Here is a 20,456-nt window from a genome sequence, read left to right on the forward strand (position 1 = left end):
GGTCAGTGCGTCTGTCACGGCTGGGCCATCTTGCACTTGTCACTCCCTCCCATCACGAGTATTTTTTTTTTTTTTTTTTTTTTTTTGTACTATTACAGTGCTGATGTGAAAAATGAGAAAATAGAAAAATGAAGTTGGCAAAAGTTATCAAGTCTTTTCATTACAATCCACATAAAAAGAAACAATCTATATGCAAAAAAAAAAAAAAAATAAATAAATAAATAAAATAAATAAATAAAATAAATGAAAATAAAAAATAAATAAATAAATACAAATAAAAAAAAGTTAGCACAGGTAAATTTTTCATAAAAAATGGTTTTATGAAAAATTTACCAAATTCTTAGCTGCAAAAAATAATATTGTATATATATATATATATATATATATATATATATATATATATATATATATATATATATATATATATATATATATATATATATATATATATATAATACAATTTTATTTATTTAGAGCTAAGAATTTGGTAGTTTTCAGTATAAAAACCATTTTTATTATAAAAAATTTACCTGTCTGCTAATTTTTTTTGTATTTATTATATATATATATATATATATATATATATATATATATATATATATATATATATATATATATATATATATATATATATATATATATATATATATATATGTATATATATATATATATATATATAAACAAAAAAATAAAATAAATACAAATAAAGGAAAAAATTAGCATAGGTAAATTTTTTCATAATAAAAAAAGTTTTATATTGAAAAATTTACCAAATTCTTAGCTGTAAAAAATTATATATATATATATATATATATATATATATATATATATATATATATATATATATATATATATATATATATATATATTAACTATCAGTTATTCTATAATCTAACTTGTGAAAAAATTTCTTTGCCAAACCACATAAATTAAATAAATAAATAAGTAAATAAACCTGTACACTTTTTGTCACTTAAATATAAAAAAATAAACAGAATCAGTATTTAAATTTATTCATGGTATATTGTAGTTTAAAAAAAAAAGTACTCATACATTTTTATTATTTTTAATTTTAAAATGTCAAAACACAGAACCCTAAATTGAAGAATAATAAAATAGTCTGACCACTTCATAAAAAACGGGACACAAGGCTTGGGGTCGCTTCTGCTACGGGATTGGCTGGTGACTAGAACTGATCCAACCAATCACGTGCTTCCAACTCGAGAGATCTGGAGGAGGAGGAGGAGAGAAGAACAGGAGGAGGAAGGAAAAATAAGAATGAAGAAGAAATAAAGAGAAATAAAGAAAAGTAAGAGGAGGAGGAGGAAGGAAAAAAAAGGAAGAAATAGAAAAAAGAAATCAATTTGTAACTCACTGCCAATGAGAGAGAGAGAGAGAGAGAGAGAGAGAGAGAGAGAGAGAGAGAGAGAGAGAGAGAGAGAGAGAGAGAGAGAGAGAGAGAGAGAGAGAGAGAGAGAGAGAGAGAGAGAGAGAGAGAGAGAGAGAGAGAGAGAGAGAGAGAGTTACATAAAAGCAAATCTTCCTTCCATCCATCCATCCTTCCATTCTTCAGCAGCAGACAAGATGGGAGGTTGGCTTGTTGACATCATCATCATCATCATCATCATCAGTGGTTCAAATAGAAAAATGTGGCAATGATGTGAAGTTTAGCTGGCGTGTGTGTTTGTGTGTCTGTATGCGTGTGTGTGTGACCGTTGCAGACACTTCTACTTCTTTGCCTTCTTTTTTGGCTGCAAGAGAGAGAGAGAGAGAGAGATTAGAGATTTGTGACCTGGATATTGGTAAGCTTATGACTATCAATTATTCTCAAAGGCAATATAAATAAATAAATAAATAAATAAATAAATAAAGTTCTTATGGGCATTTCATGATTTTACTTTGAAATACTTAAAACTTTCAATCATTTTCAAAAGCCGGAGATGAATAGTTTGTTCTCTGTGTCTTTTCTTGTTAAACTACTTCTATCTATCTATATACCAGGCTGGCAATCCCACACAGGGCAGCCCAGACAAAGCTCCACACACACACACACACACACACACACACACACACACACACACACACACACACACACACACACACACACACACACACCCTTAGTCCTGTCAGCCCCTGGTGGAAAAAGACAGTCTAATCTAGTGGACCACCTTACTACACCCCCAAGAGCTTAGGCACACCACATCTGGCCATACACATCCAAAGCAAGGTCCCACTGCAAACACTGGTTCGCCCCTGCACCTTCATGCCAAGACTGTTCCCTACCCTGTACCTCCTCTGACCCTGAGACCACAGCAAATACATGGTACTCCCTATGTGCCCCACACTCTAACTGGGCTCATGTGCCAGTGGGCCACTCCAAAAGCACCTGAACAAATTCCCAGGGCTTGATGGAATCCATAAACGAGCCATAACTCTGATGTCCCCAAAAATCAAGGCATAAGTGAAGTGTTTGAATCATTAAGGCTTGGTTTCTTGACCTTTCTTTAGGACTGGCAGGGACTGGCTCTCTGTTACCCCTCTTGCAAAACAAAAACCAAACACTAAAAAAACAAACTAATAATCAAATAAATGAAATAAATGACAGACTATGGCTTTCCCTATCCCCATGTACACTTACAGGCGAGTCCTCCACCACCTCATCCTCATCCTCCTCCTCATCCTCGACATCCTCCTCGGCCAGCTCCTCAATGTCATCCTCCCCGATCACATTGGTCTCTGTCTGGTGAGTCCCACTGAGGTACACTGGCCCAGACCCCTTGGTGAGGTGGAACGTAGCTGCCTGGTCCTCCACTACCACCTGGGGAGATAGAGTTATGGTGAATGGTGTGTGGGGAGAGGTGGTGAGGGTGAAGAAATGGGTGCTTTGTATTCCTCTAGTGTAAATGGATCTACCCAGAAGGAGAGTTATGGACGCAGTGAAGGAAGGCATGGAGGTGACTGGGTGTGACAGATGGAGGAAAAGAAGGCCGAGTGTTTTATAGAAGGATAATTTGCTTGTGGTAACCTGTAATGGAAGCAGCCCAGAGAAGTGTTGATGCCTTGTTACGCCTTGTTACGGCTGTAGTCATTCTTTGCTAACCTTCCTGGTACGGTAATTGTTTGCATAGAGACACAGGAAAAAAAATTGAGGAAGCAGAAGGTTAATATTCTTTTGAAATTGTTTGAATGGAGACAAGAGAAAAGAGAGAAAAAACAGATTATTGTCTTTTAAATTGTTTGCATGGAGACACGTGAGAAAAGAAAGAAAAACAGGTTATTATTATCTTAAAATTGTTTGCACTTAGACACGAGAGAGAGAAAAGAGAGAAAACCAGTTAATATTGCCCTTAAAATTGTTTGCATGGAGACATGATAGAGAGAAAAGAGAGAAAAACAGATTAATATTGCCTTTTAAAATTGTTTGCATGGAGACATAAGAGAGAAAAGATTAATATTGTCTTTAAAATTGTTTGCATGGACACACAAGAGAGAAAAGAGAGAAAAAGCAGGTTATTTTTGCCTTTAAAATTATTTACATGGACACAAGAAAGAAAAGAAAGAAAAAAGGTTATCATCGCCTTTTAAAATTATTTGCAAGCAGACAGGAGAGAGAAAAAGAGGAAAAGAAATTAATAGTAGTTTTATACTGCAGAAATATTAATGGGAGCTTAGCACAAGATTAGCACAAAAAGTAACAGGAATTGAAGGAGAAAACTGAAGTAGCAGTGAAAGAGTTACAGTAATGCTGAAGTAATAAGAATACCCTGGAACACTGTATTGATGTCCATGAGGGCTTGCTAAACTACCCTTGCAACACTCATCAGGCAGTCACTACTAGAAAATCTCCATAATTATGATTAAGAGGCTGCTTGAAATATTAGGAAGGTCATGAAAGCATCTGTGAAAAGCATACCTTCCTTTAGACTGTTAAACACACACACACACACACACACACACACACACACACACACACACACACACACACTCTCACCATTATGAAAACACCCTTGAAAACCATAACAGCTTCCATTAGACCCTGTTAGACACAAGATATCATTCCAAAACACTTCAAAAGGACCCTCTCTCTCCCAGACACACACACACACACACACACACACACACACACACACACACACACAATTTTGCTAGACCCTGTTAGATGAGAGACAGGACCTTGAAACATTTAAAAAAGCATCCTCATCTCTCTCTCTCTCTCTCTCTCTCTCTCTCTCTCTCTCTCACACACACCTCCACACTGGATACATAGGAACCGCCCACTTTGGACACGTAAATGGGAATTCTCTGTTTCTTGTCGTTGAAGCCCATCACCTCCAGCTCCACCACATTGGCCTCCCCTACCTTGGCATCGGGGCCCAACACCACCTGCGGGAAGAAGGGAAAGGTGAACATTGGGAACAAACTAACTGAACCAAAGGAGAGGTGTAGGTGAGTGTAGAGATAGGAACTGTGAGGGAGGTGTTAAAATTATGTGTGAAGTTGAGAATAAGGTGAGTGCAGACAAACCATGGTAGATCAGGGCACAGGAGGGGTATGGGTGAGTCTAGAGAGGTAGGAACTGTAAGGGGAATGTTATAACTATGCATAAATATAAGATGCCATGAAAAATTAAGAAAAGTGTTTAAACTAGGCAAGAACTTAATATTTCTTCCACAAGCATATGAAAATGAGGTGAATACAAGGACAAACTAAGCTAAATCAGGACATATTTTAAGTATTGGCATAAGTAGAGGTGCAAACTGTAAGGAAAGTGTTCAAACTATGCGTGAACTTGAGATTCCAACCACAAACGTAGTAGAAAACAAAGAAAACTGTAAAGAAAGGACAATAATTAATGAGTGAGGTAAATGCATGGATAAACTATACCAAATCAGGGCACAGGAGAGCTTATGAGTGAGTGTTAAGGTGTAAACTGAGAAAAATGTTAAAAATGAATACATGTAAGACGACAAGAAGAAAACTGAGGAAAATCTTAAAGCTATGCAAAAACTTAAGACTTCTACCATGAACATAAGAAAATATTAAGAAAACCAGTAAGGAGGAAACAAAACAAGACAAAACTGAACCTATAATAATGAGTGAGAAGTGAATGCTGGAATAAATTAGACGAAACTTGGCACAGAAGAGGCATGGGTGAATCTGCAGGTATGAATAGTGATGAAAATATTAAAACTATCCAAAAATTTATAGTAGTAATTAGTAAACATGAGGTGAATGCAGGAATAAACTAGTAAATTAAAGCACAGAAGAGGGATAGGCGAGTCTCTAGAGGTATGTACAGCTGGGAGAATGTTAAAACTAAATATACAGAGGGAAAAAAAATTAAAACTATGCATGAACAAGACACAATTGAGTCTCTGCAGGTATAAACAGTGAGGAAGATGTTAAAACTACACATGAACCTTAAGTTTTCTTCCACGAATGTAACAGAACACTAAGAAAAAAAGTTAGGGAAGATTTAACAATAGACAACTGAATCTCACCAATAAGTTAAGAGAAAAATTTTAAACTCATTCTGAAAAACTTCCTCGTGAATCTGTGGTCAGCGAACGACTACTACTACTACTACTTCTACTACTACTACTGTGCCTCACCTGCCTGACGGAGAGGGAGTGTGTGGTGACGGTGCAGTCTACAGTGTTTTCTGTGGCTGTTCCCTCCCACTTCTGTTCCTTGTGAGCTGCATCAAGAGTAATACCTGCAGGAGAAGACACGCGTTACTAAGGAACACAAGGGAAGAACGCACACCTGCATCACAAAGGAACACAAGGGAAGAATAACAAAATCAGAAAGGAACACAAGGGAAAAACAAGCACCTGCATCAGAAAGGAACACAAAAGGAGGAATAACAATCACAAAGGAACATAAGGAAAGAACAAGTATCAACAAAACTCTTAGTAATTATTATTATTAGTAGTATTTATTTATTTATTTTTTATGTGAGAGGGGCACAGGTCAAGGGCAATAAAAGATATGAAAAAATAAAAGGCCCACTGAGGTGCTAATCCTTAAATAGAGGTCAAAAAGTGTCTTGTAACCTCCCTCCTGAAAGAACTCAAGTCACAGGAAGGAGGGAATACAGAAGCAGGCAGGGAGTTCCAGAGTTTACCAGGAAAAAGGATGAATGTTTGAGAATACTGGTTAACTCTTGCATTAGAGGTGGACAGGAGGAGGAAATACAGAAGCAGGTAGGGAGTTCCAGAGCTGCCATACATTTGTGAGGCTGTGATGTGCTGAAATGTTTAATGCAACACAATACACATTAGACAAGATAACAGGTATTACTGGGAAAACTTCAATCTGGTACAAGCCTGAGTGATGAAAATGTTAAACTTTTTTTACCTGTGGATTAACACACATGCTGCCAAAAGAGTTCACTAGTTTTCAGCCTAAGCCACCCTAAGCCACACCTAACCTAACCTAAGCCACACTTAACCGAACCTAACCATGTCACACCTAACCTAACCAAGCTTCACCTAATATAACTTAACCTAACCTCACCATACTTGACCCTAACCTAACCTCACCACACCTAACCATACTTAACCCTAACCTAACCTCACCACACTTAACCCTACCTAACCTCATCATACCAAAACCTAACCTCACCATACTTAACCCTAACCTAACCTAACCACACTTAACCCTAACCTAACCTAACCACACTTAACCCTAACCTAACCTCACCACACCTAAACTTAACCTCACCATACTTAACCCTAACCTAACCACACCTGACCCTAATCTCACTACCCCACGTGGGAACCAAAGCCAGCACGCCCTGACTCCCAACACCAAACTCCCCAACACACACAAACACACACACACACACACGAAGTTAGTTAAAGGCGTCAAAACATAAATGGTAATTATGAACGGGAAGCTTAACAACACTAACTCAACCGACCCTAACACCCAGCGGCACCCTGTTCACCCTAAGCAGGCGGGAACAGCAAATCCAAACGTGCACATCCTCAAAACACACGTGCAACCCACACCTGCTACTATTACATACAAATGCCATCTGTTCACCCTAAGCAGGCGGGGACAGCACACCCACACCTGCCCCAAGATCACTCTAAGCCACACCTGCACACCCTAAAACACACCTGCTACAGTGAACACAAACACCCTGGCGTCACTCTCCAACCTCCCATGTGCCGGTCCCACGCCTAACACTCCTTATTTCCACCCTACACAGCCCCTTCTGAGCCTCCCCCGGCCCGCCATTACAGTGCCCAGACCTCCTTACCCCAGAAATATGAGCGTTCCATTCCGCCACGCATAATGCAAAGACACACGAGGAAAAGTGAGCCGGTGTGCTGCCTCCACGTGTCCCGGCAGTAGTGTCAACAATGTGTGTGCCGCTCCCGCTCAGACCCAGACCCAGACCTCAGCTTCCCTCGCCCAGACCCAGACCCAGATTTCAGCTTCCCCCGCCCAGACCCAGACCCAGATTTCAGCTTCTCCCGCCCAGACCCAGACCCAGATTTCAGCTTCCCCAGCCCAGACCCAGACCCAGATCTAGACATTATTTCAGCTTTTCCCGGCCCAGACCCAGACCCAGATTTCAGCTTCCCCAGCCCAGACCCAGACCCAGATCTAGACATTATTTCAGCTTTTCCCGGCCCAGACCCAGAGCCAGATTTCAGCTTCCGCCTACCCAGACCCAGACCCAGACATCACATCAGCTTCCCTCCGCCCAAACCCAGATATTAGCGTTCTCACCCAGACCCAGACCCAGACCCTGACCTCAGCTTTCCCCGCCTATACCCAAACTTGAAAAAAAAAAAAAATAATAAATAAATAAAAATAAATACACATATACAATCCATATTTGTTTTTTTTTTTTAATGTAACAATAAATGTATCAATCAATCAATCAATCATTCATTTTCCTACATCTAGCACACCATATTTTCTCCAGGAACTCCTTCACTGCCTCAATCATCCTTTCATATCCAGACTTAAAAAAGATGAATAAATAAAAATAAATACACATCTACAATCCATATTCGTATTTTTTTTCCCCCTACATCTAGCACACCATATTTTCTACAGGAACTCCTTCACTGCCTCAATCATTCTTTCATTCATCTATTTACACAGTCCCAGCAGCAGCATTCTTGGCCTTCCTGTTTTCTCCACACTTTTATTCTTGTTTCACTCGCATCGTTTCTCTTGTCTATCTAGTCCCACCTAGAACGAGAAAAACTTGCGCACCTCTTCCCCGCTTTCTTTATAGTGCTATTTTTCTTTATTTTATTATTATTTTTTACTATGCTCTGTATAACTGCATGGTTTATTATTGCCACCATGATAGTTGCTATTTCTTATATTAAGATTTCGTCTTCGTACCTGTTCTCTGCATATTATCGTACTTTGGTTCTCAAATTACACTGGATTATGCTAACCACTGTTGCAAAATGTAATGTAGATTTTAATATTACTTCATGCAAGTTTTTAGTGTATAGTTGGTCAGTGCAGACCAGACCCTACCTTCGTACCTGCAGCTACCATTATTGTACTTTCATATTGAAATATCTCTGCGGTTTGTTAGCATATACTTTATTATACTTCTCGCGTTACAATTCTAGAAATAATCATCTCTGTACCTACCGCATTATTATTGTACTTTCAATCAAACAACACTGAAATTAATCGTTTATTGTTGCAAAATATATATAGAATGTTGTCTTCTTCGAAAGTACAATTACCATTACATTATAATTTTACTCGAATGTTAACATACATTTTGTTGGTACATACATTATGGTTTGTCAGTTTCTCCCTCTCTCTCTCTCTAAAACTAAACAGTAGGGAGTACACACAATTCATTTTGCATAATAATAATAACAATAATAATAATAATAATAATAATAATAGTAATAATAATTCTTTGGTCCACAGCATTATAAACAAACTATATCAATTTAAATACATAAATTCTAATAACTATCACCCACACACACAAAACACACTCACAAACACAATAACTCTTTAACATGAAAAAAAATGACTAGTTTCAGAAAATTATCAATACATGAATGGAGATCAAAAAGTATCACTCAATATACACGACTAGATCTTTATGAGGGTCAGATATCTGGATATGTCAAAAGCTGATGACCAAGACTGAAAAAAAAAAAAAAAATAAAAAAAATAAATAAATAAATAAAAAATAAATAAATAAATGAAAAAAAATGTAGTAGTAGTAGTAGTAGTAGCAGTAGAATGGAACAGACACAGTTATCAGAAGTAGTAGCAGTAGTAATAGTAGTAAAAAATGACTAGAACAGACTCAATTTTCAGTAGTAGTAGTAGTAGTAGTAGTAGTAGTAGTAGTAGTGGTGGTAGTAGTAGTAGTAGTAGTAGTAGTAGTAGTAGTAGTAGTAGTAGTAGTAGTAGTAGTAGTAGTAGTAGTAGTAGTAGCAGCAGTAGTAGTAGCAAACAAGAACAGCCTTCACAATCAGCAAGTTATTAATACAATCAACAGAGAGCTTTCAAAACAACAAGGGTGAATAGACAGGTGAAAAACAGGTGAACAGATAAGACAGAGGTGGCTAAACAAGTGGAGATAGGGACAGACAGATGAAGTAAATACAGAGATAGACAGATGAATAGATAGATAGATAAATACAGGGATAAACAGGTGTAGACAGAGATAGACAGCAAGACAGGTGAATAAGCAGTAAAGACTGGTGTAGAGGATAGACAGGTGAAAACATACATACATACATACAGGGATACACAATGACCACCTTATGTATACTAGCTTGCTACAAGTCTACCTCTTTAACATTACTGTATACTCAAATTATCACAATATGGATGGAAATTGTTGTAATTAGCCTAAATAAATCCTGGATATATTGAAGTGTTTTTGGACAAGGCGAGTTTGTTATGCCAAAGTTGTTTCTTTCTCTTCTCTTGTGTTCTTTTTATGTCTTCCTTTTTTTTCTTCTCTTTGCATCCTCTCATTCATTCTTTGTGTTCTGTTACTTATCCTCTTTGCATCCTCTTCTATTCTATCATTGTTCCTTTGTGTTCTCTTTTGTCTCCTTTTTTTCTTCTTTTCACATTCTCTCTTTTTTTTTTTTATGTAGGAAGGACACTGGCCAAGGGCAACAAAAATCTAATAAAAAAAAAAATGCCCACTGAAATGCCAGTCCCATAAAAGGGTCAAAGCAGTGGTCAAAAATTGATGAATAAGTGTCTTGAAACCTCCCTCTTGAAGGAATTCAAGTTATAGGAAGGTGGAAATACAGAAGCAGGCAGGGAGTTCCAGAGTTTACCAGAGAAAGGGATGAATGATTGAGAATACTGGTTAACTCTTGCATAAGAGAGGTGGACAGAATAGGGGTGAGAGAAAGAAGAAAGTCTTGTGCAGTGAGGCCGCGGAAGGAGGGGAGGCATGCAGTTAGCAAGATCAGAAGAGCAGTTAGCATGAAAATAGCGGTAGAAGACAGCTAGATATGCAACATTGCGGCGATGAGAGAGAGGCTGAAGACAGTCAGTGAGAGGAGAGGAGTTGATGAGACGAAAAGCTTTTGATTCATTCTCTTTGTGTTTTCCATTTTCTTCTCTTTGCATTCTCTTCTATTTTCTTTCTTTCTTGTTCTCTTCTGTTGTCTATTCTTTGCTTTCTCCTCCATTCTATCAGTTCAAGTTCTCTTCCTCCATCTCTCTTCCAATTCTTTATCTTTGTCTACTCTTCTGTTCTTTCATGTCCTCTTCATTTCTTGTTTGCTTTCCTTCTCTTCTATTCATTCCTTAATTTTTTCTTCTACTTCCTCATTTTTTACTCTTCTTTCTTAACTGTTCCTCAAATTCTCCTTCCCTTTTTCTGTTCTCTTCCTTTCTACTTCTATTCATTCGTTCATTTCTTCTTCTAATTCCTTATCTTTTCTGCTCTCCTTTCTTTACTGTTTCTCAAATGTTCTTTCCTTTTTTCTGTTATCTTTTTCTCTTCTATTCATTCCTTCATTTCCTCTTCTAATTCTGTATCTCTATCAAATCTTCCATCTTCCATTGCTGCTCAAGTTGTCTTCCTTTCTCTTCCATTCATTCTTTCACTTATTCTTCCAATTTCTGATCTTTAACATTCCATTCTCTACCAGTCCTTAAGTCCTCCTCCTCTTCTTCTTTATGCTGCCATGAACACCTCAGCCACTGGCATATTAATAACAGCAGTAAGGAGTGGCCTTGACGACTTTCCCTTCACCACAAACACCCTCACTGTGTCAGATATGCCAAGCTCCGACACACAGGTCAGTAGGGTTTCTGCCACATGAATGATGCCTGGTACTAGGATTGGGATCTGTAAGGTAGAGGAGGTGGATGAGAAGGTGGTGGAGGAGGTGGATTGATGGTCAAGTATGTGTTTTGTGTGTCTGAAAAGGATGGGTGGGTTTATATTTGTTTTGTGTGTTTTATCTTGTTTTTTTTTCATTAATTTGTTTCTTCTTATCCATTTATCACTTTTCCTCTTAGTCTGAGGCATTATAAGTCTTCTATCATGTCTATTTCTCTAGTTTTCCTCTAATTTCCATGTTTTTCCTGTGTTCCTTTTAGTCTGACCCATTACCATATCTATTTATCTAGTTTTTTTTCTCTAATTTCCACATTTTTTCTTGTTTCTCTAGTTATATAATTTTTCATGTTTACTGTGTTTCTCTAGTTTCCCCTTTCATATGTGAGTGTTTCCTGCCTGTGTATGTGTGATGAGTGTGTCTGCAAGGTCTGGGTGAGGTGTTCCAATGTTTTGCTGTGTTTCTCTTGTTTTTCCCTCAATTTGTTTGTTTCTTACCCCTGTTGCCTTTCATTTTAGTCTACTTTAGTCTCAGTCTTGTTCTCTGTTTATTTTTCTAGTTCTTCCTTTAGTTTATTCACTCTTCTGTCTCTACTACTTGTTCTTCTAGTCTAATCAAGTCTATTTTTTCTTTCCTATTTATTTCCTTGCCTCTGGAGAAAGCTGTACTTTTTTTTAACATCAAATTGTATCCCCTTTCTTATGTGTATGTGTGTGCTAATTGTCTGTCCTTTCTTAACTTTTGTATATGTGTGTGTTTGTGTGTTCGTAAGTGTTTCCTGTGTGTGTGTGTGTGTGTGTATGCCTCACCTGTATATATGACTTGTTGACGCTGTACACGCGGTCATCACAGTGGAAGATGACAGCCAGGTGGAGGGAGGGGCAGGAAGGGGAGGTGTTCTGGAGCTCCACTCTCAGCTTGAAGGTCGGACCGAGGCCCAACACCTGAGGGGAGGCTCAGTGACTTAGCGCCAGTTCCACACTTTTGTTTGCTAACCAACAAAAATACAAACTTAGACTTTTCCTTTAGTATACAAAAAATTTAAACTGGTGAGGGAATAAGGCCAATTCTACACTCTTTTTTGTAAGCTACCTAACTAAAATGCTTCTCATGTTGCTTTTGTTTGGGTGGCTTACCAAGGGACAGTATTACTTGAATTTTGTATAGGGTCACTAAAGGCAGTAAGAATGAAAAGAAGAGGAAGCAGTGTTTGAGAAGTGCTAGTGTTTGAGGTACTAAGAAGGGAAAGGCAAGCACCTGCATCACAAAGGAACACAAGGGAAGAACAAACACCTGCATCAAAGGAACACAAGGAAAGAACAAGCACCTGCATCACAAAGTAACACAGAAGAAGAACAATACAGGTCACAAAGGAACACTAGGGAAGAACAAGCACCTGTGTCACCAAGGAACACAAAGGAAGAACTTAAAATTATGTGTAAAATAATAATGGTAATAATTAACTATTTATTGAAGCCAAACAATCTTTTGGGTGGTAAATTACATTGAAAATAAATAGCTAAAAGAACATTAGAGCAATAAAATTCACTTCAGGTATAGAAAGAAAGACAAAGAAAGAAAGAAAGAAAGAAAGAAAGAAAGAAAGAAAGAAAAATGTGGTTTGTTTGAGAGGTACAGGAATAAAGAGAAAAGAAAGAAAGGTAAATAAGGAAAAAAAGAAATGAAAGCTGTTTGTTGGAGAGATACTAGTTCACTTTAGGTACAAACTGCAAGAGAAATATGGAAGAATGTAGTAAGTTCAAGAATTACTAGTGTGTTTGCAGTAGTACATAAAAAAATTAAGAGTATGTTTATAAGTAGTATGTTTAAAAATGACTAGTTTTTTCGGAAGTTCAAGAATTATTAGTGTGTTTGCAGTAGCACACAAAAAAATTACGTGTGTGTTTGTAAGTAGTATATTTAAAAATTATTAGTTTTTTCAGAAGTTCAAGAATTACTAGTGTGTTTGCAGTAGTACATTAAAAAATTACGAGTGTTTGTAAGTAGTATGCTTAAAAATTGCTAGTTTTTTCAGAAGTTCAAGAATTACTAGTGTTGGCAGTAATACATTTAAGAAGTAGTAGTGTTTGCAGTACCTGGGCAGAGAGTTTGAGGGGCTCGGTCTGGGAGAGGGAGATGGGGTTGCTGCTGGTCTCAAGGGCCTGCACGTATGACCGGGCGGTGCTGAGGCGCAGGCGGTACAGGTCATGCTGGAACACTCGGTGCATCACTGTAACATGACGCACGGGTGAGGTGAGACATATGGGGGAAAATAATGGGTAAATAAGTAAATACATAAACCAACGAACAGAATAAAATAAGTAAATGAATATGATGAAATAAGCTAAAACACAACAAATAAATGAAATACAATACAAAATAAATAACTAAATAATAGAGTTAACTAAATGCAGAATTAGAGAAGATGAGACAGAGGGCAAAAAAAAAAAAAATAAATAAATAAATAAATAAATAAATAAATAAAAAATAAATAAATAAATAAATATATAAAATAATCCTTATGAATTAATTAATTTTAAAATATACATAAAAAGAAAAAATAAATAAGTAGCAATAAATAAATATTACTACTACTACTACTACTAAAAAAGTTACACAGGTTTTTAAGGGTGTTTTTACGGCCACAATGACAGATTAACATTATTAACAACAAACACTCTTGAAAACCCAGCTAACCATCTTTGAAGGCTTTGAAAACAGTCAAGATGAAGAGAAACAGGCTTTTAAGGATGTTTTCATGGTTCCAGTGACAGATTAACAAAATTTCTACATTATTAACAGCAGAAACACTCTTGAGAACCCAGCTAACCATCTCTGAAGCCTTTGAAAACAGTCGCGGAGAGAGAGCCAAGCGTTACAGAATAGTTAGAACTGGCTCAACTTACACACACAGTTCTCCCTCTCTCTCATAGTCTGGTCTACAAACAGCTTAGTCTTCTTGGGGATGTTCAGCTTCACCACCTGCCCCTGTGACGGCCCATCTGCGTCCTGGATGTCAAACCGAGCTGTTCTCTTCAGTATCTTCACCACCAGACCGCCTCCTAATGAAAGGCTGGTGTTATTTCTGTTATGTCTCAATGTACTGTAGCTGTCATACCATTCATTCCTTTTACCTTTCATTTTCTCCCCACTCCCATAAACACATGAATTCATCTTTTATTTTTCACTTATGCTCCTTTCCTTTTCATCTACACTCATCATTCACTGCCACAATACTTTCCTTCATTGTTTATCTTATCATTCACAATATCCTACACCTTTCATTTACTCCTTTATACCTTTCTTCATCTCTATAACACCTTTCCTTATCTATTACTCTTTATCCACACTCATTACCCATCTCCTCACCCATCACTCATGCCCCTCAACACCCTACACCCATCATTCACAACACTATACCTGCATTCATCCATATAACATCCTTCCTTACCCATTATTTTCTCTCCACACCCCTTACCCATCCCCTCACCCATCACTCACACCCCTCACCTTTCAAAACAAGAACCAATGTGTTATCCTCGCGGCCGAACCGACCAAACCTCATGGCGGACACTCGGTCTTCAGTGTGTATTGTGTCAACCAGGTGTTTGTCTCGGTAGATGAGCACCCGGTTGTCGGCCAGAGCCAGCGCCACCAGGGTGAGGCTCAGAGTGCGTAACTCCAGGCATTCCAGACACAGCACGGCCCCAGGGAGCTTGATGCACCATAGTCTCTTCCCCTGTGGGTGTGTAGGGGTAAGGGGTATGAAGTATTGTGAATGAGGGGAAGAGGTGATGCCTTAACTAAATGAAACATCTCAATAAAACATTATCTTTCACTCTCCCACACTTTCATTCATTCATTATCTTTCATTCATTTCCACAAATACATAATTCATCTTTCACCTTTCATTTAACGCCTGAATAAAACACCTTTGAATTAAAACACCTTAAAACATGACTACTACTACTACTACTACTACTACTACTAAGAGGGACTGGTGGAGGTTACTGAAATGAAAATGCAAGAAAAAATAAAAATAAAAAGGAGAACTGGTGAACTATTTTGACAGTATAATAAGCATTAATCCTAAAGTGCAAAAGAACCAACACACACACACACACACACACACACACACACACATACACACACACACACACACACACACCTTATTATTGAAGGAGTGAAGGTGGTGGTCCATGGTGGCCACAATAACAGTCTTGTCCCGACGAATGAGGCCAACGGGCTGGGAGGTTAATTCAGCAGTGGGCCGGCCAATCTTGGTGCCCCGTTTGAGCGTGTATATCTGGCCGTTGCGACACGCCACAATGATCCGGTACTCCACATCATACAGGCCTGTCACTGAGAGGAACACTGGGACGCTGGGTAGACTCATCTGTGTGTGGGGGGAAAGAGGTACTGAGGGACACCAGTACTGTCAGGTGTACATCTAGAGAATCTGTTGCTGCTTCTACTACTGGTAATAAACAAGGAAGCCTCAAAACCATCAGGAGTAAGTCAAGAGAGGATCTGATGTTACTGCTACTATTACTACTACTGCTACTACTACTACAACTAACTACTACTACTACTACTGCTGCTGCTACTACTACTAAACAAAGGGGCTTCAAATCTATTCAAATCATGAGAGGATCTGATGGAAACCCTTTGAATACCTTTGGAAGCCCTTACTAAACTTTGAAGACTTCTAGACTCTCTGAAGACCCTATTAGACTATTTGAAGACCTCTAGAATCTTTGAAAACCCTGGCAGACCCTCTGAAAACCCTCTTAGACCCTTTAAACACCCTTTAAAGATCCCTGGACTCTTTGAATCCCCAACTAGACCCTCTCAGGACCCTCTGAAAACCATCCTAGATCCTTTCAAGACCCTTCTATGCCCTTTGAAGACCTTCCAAGACCTTTTAAAAACCCTACAAGATCCCCAGTAGACCTTTCAAAGATCCTACTCAGCTCTTACACTGTTGAGGATAGTAAAAGCCTCAGGATCCAAGATAAAGATATTTGCACTCTCTGTACCCAAGACCAGGCAGGAGATTGCGTCATCCTCCGAGTGGCTCTTCTTCAGGGTGGAGACGCAGGTCACTACTGTCTGTGGGAGGAGGTGGTGGGGTTACTGCTGGGGTGAGGGTACTGGTGGAGGGGTGAGGTACTGGTGGGGTGAGGGTACCACTGTGGGGTGATAGTATTTGGGGAGTGAGGTTACTGTAATACAAGAACAATAAGAAAGAGAACAAGAAAGAGAACAAAAAGAAAATGAACAAGAAGAAAGAAAATAAGAAAAAGCTAGTTTCTCAGATATGTAAATAAAAATCTATGCAACACAGACCAAGCCAAACACAACACAACAAAATAACACACACACACACACACACACACACACACACACACACACACACCTATGCAACACCAACCAAATACAGCATTACACAAGACAGCAAAACCCCCCACAAAAACAAATAAATAAATAAACAAATAAAAAGCAGACAAATATAAAAATACCTCTCTTAATGCAATCAATAAAAAATAGAAATAATAAAATAATAAATAATCTCTCTCTCTTTCTCTCTCTCTCTCACCTGCCGCTTGAGAATGAACCCCTTGTGCTGGTCAAGAAAGGCAGTCTGGGAGGTGTGGTCCGGACACATAAGGAACCTCTGGGAGCGCGTGGTGAGGCCGCACTCCCCCACCTCCTGCCGCAGGGAGTCCAGGATCTCGTACAGCATGCTCACGTCCAGCAGGTCATCCCGCGCCTGAAGGAGGGGATGAAGGTGAAGGAGTGGTGGTGAAGGAAGTGTGTGTGTGTGTGTGTGTTATGTAGGAGTTTGATATATGAGTAAATGTGTGTGTGTGTGTGTGTGTGTGTGTGTGTGTGTGTGTGTGTGTGTGTGTGTGTGTTTACCTAGTTGTAGTTTATGGGAGGAGAGTAATCTCATAGTATCCCATCTCTATATCTACCTAGTTTTGTGTGTGTGTGTGTGTGTGTGTGTGTGTGTTTTGAGTACTTCATCTTCACAGTGGGAGTTAAATGAATGAGTTAGTATGTTTGTATGTGTGTGTCTGCAAGTGTTTTTGTCATCATAATAATTCTGCTTCTCTCTCTCTCTCTCTCTCTCTCTCTCTCTCTCTCTCTGCCTGTTTTTTACCCATTGATGCATTTACATATTTAAAATGAGTGAATATTTTTATATGTCAGTTTGTTTTATGTAGTATAAGTCAAATAAATGAGCAAATATATTCACGTGTAAGTGCTGTTCTAGTCATAATTATTTTGGTTAGCATTCTTGTTTTCCTTAAGTGGACAGAAGTAAATATGAAAACAAAATAAATAAATAAAACAAAATAATAAATAAATAAATGAAATATAAATAAACAAATAAATAAGTACAAAAAAAATAAATAAAAATCATATTGAAAAATTTCTCATTACAGTGAAAAGTGAACGAATAAATCCTAAATAAAAATTAACAGAAAAATTATAATGCTTAAGTAAACAAGATCATCACAATACAACCAAACAGTGAATAAATATGAACGCAAGTAACGCACGGTACAGAAAATAAATTAAGCCACGTACACAAAACATTGATGATCCTAAAAATAAATAAAACAACACAAGAATAAATAAAAAGGCACAAATAACAGTGACAATCCTGAAAAAAAAAAAAACTGCATAAAATGATAAGAACCAATAAAAAAAAAAAAAACATAATAAAAAATAGAATTAAAGAGAAAATAATAAGCACATAAATAAAAAGCAAAAATCCTGAAAAAAAAAGTAAAGGAACAACACAGTGAAATCACAGTGGAAAGAAGCTAAAAACAATGAAAACAACTTGATGACAGGGAGAAAAGACCTAAAGACTGAAAACTGAATGGAAACATCTAAAACTGTGAAAAGATAAAAAAAAGAGAAAACAAGTTGAAAAGATCTAAAAAAAAAAAAGGTTAAAAGCAGGGTGAAAAGATTTAAACAAGGCTAAAAACAGGATGAAAAAGATTTAAAAAAAGGCTAAAAACAGGGTGAAAAGATAAAAAAAAAGGCTAAAAACAGGATGAAAAAAGAAAAAAAAGCTAAAAACAGGGTGAAAAGATTTAAACAAGGATGAAAACAGTAAGAATATCTACACCTGGGTGAACACACTGAAAACAAAGTGAAAATAAGGTGGAAACAATGAAAACAGGATGAAAACAACAAAAACAGGGCAAAAATAATTAAAAATATAGTGAAAACAATGGAAAACAGGGTGAAAACAGTGAAAATGATGTGAAAACAATGAAAACAAGGTGAAAATAATGAAAACAGGATGAAAACAGGGTGAAAATTAGGTGAAAACAATGAAAACAGGATGAAAACAATGAAAACAGTGAAAAATGGTGAAAATGAGAAAATAATGAAAACAGTTAAAAAAATTAAAATGGGATGAAAAGTGAAAATGAGGTGAAAACTGAAAAATGGTGAAAACAATAAAAATGGTGAAAACAATGAAAACACAGTAAAAACTATGAAAACATGGTAAAAACAAAGGAAACTTGGTGAAAACAATTAAAACAAGGTGAAAACAACAAAAGTAGGGTGAAAACAGAGTAAAAAATAAAAAAAAAGATTAAACACTGAGTAAACACCCCAAACAGGATGAACACACTGAAAACAGGCTGAAAAATCTTCAAGAAGGTTGAAAACACATTAAAAACATCTAAAATAGGGAGAAAAATAATTAAAACCAGGGTGAAAATATTGCGAAAACTGCATCCTGGCGCCACACACCTGACCCCAGGCATCAAACTCAGCTGGGTTCACCTCCAGCGTCGGCAGCGTGAACTTGAAGTATGGACGGAGGTTCTTGTATATATAAATGTAACTCCCTGAGGCAACGGCAACGGCTGTGAGAAGTTAGTTTAGGTTAGGTTGGGGTTGGGGTTGGGTTAGGTTGGGGGTTGGGTTGGGTTAGGTTAGGTTAGGTTAGGTTAGGTTGGATTAGGTTAGGTTAGGTTGGGTTGGGTTAGGTTAGGTTGGATTAGGTTAGGTTAGGTTAGGTTAGGTTAAGTTAAGTTTGGTTAAGTTAACTTCAATTAGGTTAAGTTAGCTTTGGTTAGGTTAAGTCAGGTTAGCTTAGGTTAGGTCAGGGGTGTCAAAAACTGAAATAATCTCAAGGACCAATTGTACACTTAGCCACAATCTCAATTTTATAACAGCATGCAGGGCGTCCGTGAGTTATGCCAGAGTCCAAACTGTGAACCAATTTTCAGCCTAAGTAAGCTAAATAAGGAAAGAAAAAAATAAAAAATAAAAGAAAAATAAATAAATAAATAAATAAATAAATAAATAAATAAATAAATAAAAAATAAATAAAAATAAATAAATAAATAAATAAATAAATAAATAAAATATATAAAAAAAATAATAATCAAAACTCCCCCTCACCGGGGCCTAATCACTCTCACCTGGCACCCTGGGTTCTGTGGTGTCCATGTGGAAGGTTATAACACCTGTGGGCAGATCAATCAAGGTGTTCTCGGACATGAGGTTCGTCCCCTTGTACACCTGAGAGAGAGAGAGAGAGAGAGAGAGATAGAGAATAATTTTGTTTTCTCTTTTTCTTTCTTTATCTTTTCTCTTTCCTCTTTATTAATTGACAGTTAAGAGAGAGAGAGAGAGAGAGAGAGAGAGAGAGAGAGAGAGAGAGAGAGAGAGAGAGAGAGAGAGAGAGAGAGAGAGAGAGAGAGAGAGAGAGAGAGAGAGAGAGAGAGAGAGAGAGAGAGAGAGAGAGAGAGAGAGAGAGAGAGTCACCTTCAGTTTCATGTTATATGCTCCAGTGCCAAGATCTGCAATGATTAGCTTGGCCTCCCCATCCCCGTGCAGGTCGGCAAGAGCCATGCAGGAGCTGAAGGTGTACAGGGCTGCCAGGGGGTCGTGGTGGGCCGTCAGCCATCGCTCGCTGCAAGAAGAAAATGAGAGTTGGTGTAGGAAGACATCAGACCTATACATGGCAGTTCCTGAAAATGAAAAGAGGAAGGGAAAGGAGAAAGAAGTGTGGGAATAGGAAAAGGAAGGAGAAATTGAGATTGAGAGAAAAAAAAGGGAAAAAGGAAAAGATGATGAATT

The 20,456-nt window shown here is 37.7% G+C and overlaps 2 protein-coding genes across 2 annotated transcripts in view; both read right to left on the minus strand.

The window, feature by feature from the left end:
- Positions 1–997: 997 nt before the first annotated feature.
- Positions 998–7,425, minus strand: LOC135093980 (nucleoplasmin-like protein ANO39). Its single transcript, XM_063993670.1, has 5 exons — positions 7,271–7,425; positions 5,613–5,716; positions 4,249–4,383; positions 2,639–2,818; positions 998–1,751 (listed from the first exon to the last, which is right to left on the minus strand). The coding sequence occupies exons 1-5, from the start codon at positions 7,302–7,304 to the stop codon at positions 1,728–1,730; spliced, it is 477 nt and encodes a 158-aa protein (XP_063849740.1). The 5' UTR covers positions 7,305–7,425; the 3' UTR covers positions 998–1,727.
- Positions 7,426–11,106: 3,681 nt separating this feature from the next.
- The window catches only part of LOC135093979 (Bardet-Biedl syndrome 1 protein homolog), a 10,949-nt gene continuing 1,599 nt past the window's right edge, over positions 11,107–20,456 (minus strand). The window contains exons 2-12 of the mRNA XM_063993669.1: positions 20,142–20,289; positions 19,796–19,895; positions 19,119–19,234; positions 16,930–17,103; positions 16,311–16,442; positions 15,499–15,726; positions 14,841–15,069; positions 14,237–14,392; positions 13,427–13,560; positions 12,140–12,274; positions 11,107–11,338 (exon numbers count right to left, since the gene is read on the minus strand). Coding sequence (XP_063849739.1) covers positions 11,165–11,338; positions 12,140–12,274; positions 13,427–13,560; positions 14,237–14,392; positions 14,841–15,069; positions 15,499–15,726; positions 16,311–16,442; positions 16,930–17,103; positions 19,119–19,234; positions 19,796–19,895; positions 20,142–20,289 — 1,726 coding nt within the window. The 3' untranslated portion in view covers positions 11,107–11,164. The remainder of the gene's footprint in view (positions 11,339–12,139; positions 12,275–13,426; positions 13,561–14,236; positions 14,393–14,840; positions 15,070–15,498; positions 15,727–16,310; positions 16,443–16,929; positions 17,104–19,118; positions 19,235–19,795; positions 19,896–20,141; positions 20,290–20,456) is intronic.

Source organism: Scylla paramamosain, chromosome 44 (genome assembly GCF_035594125.1).
Source record: "Scylla paramamosain isolate STU-SP2022 chromosome 44, ASM3559412v1, whole genome shotgun sequence".
In the NCBI taxonomy this organism is placed as follows: domain Eukaryota; kingdom Metazoa; phylum Arthropoda; class Malacostraca; order Decapoda; family Portunidae; genus Scylla; species Scylla paramamosain.

Coding starts and splice junctions, on each gene's coding strand:
- LOC135093980 (XM_063993670.1), bottom strand. CDS start 7,304: ATGCGTGGCGGAATGGAACGCTCATATTTCTGGG. Junction 5,717..7,270: donor GGAACGCTCATATTTCTGGG/GTAAGGAGGTCT, acceptor CTTCTCCTGCAG/GTATTACTCTTGATGCAGCT. Junction 2,819..4,248: donor CCTATGTATCCAGTGTGGAG/GTGTGTGTGAGA, acceptor CTATCTCCCCAG/GTGGTAGTGGAGGACCAGGC.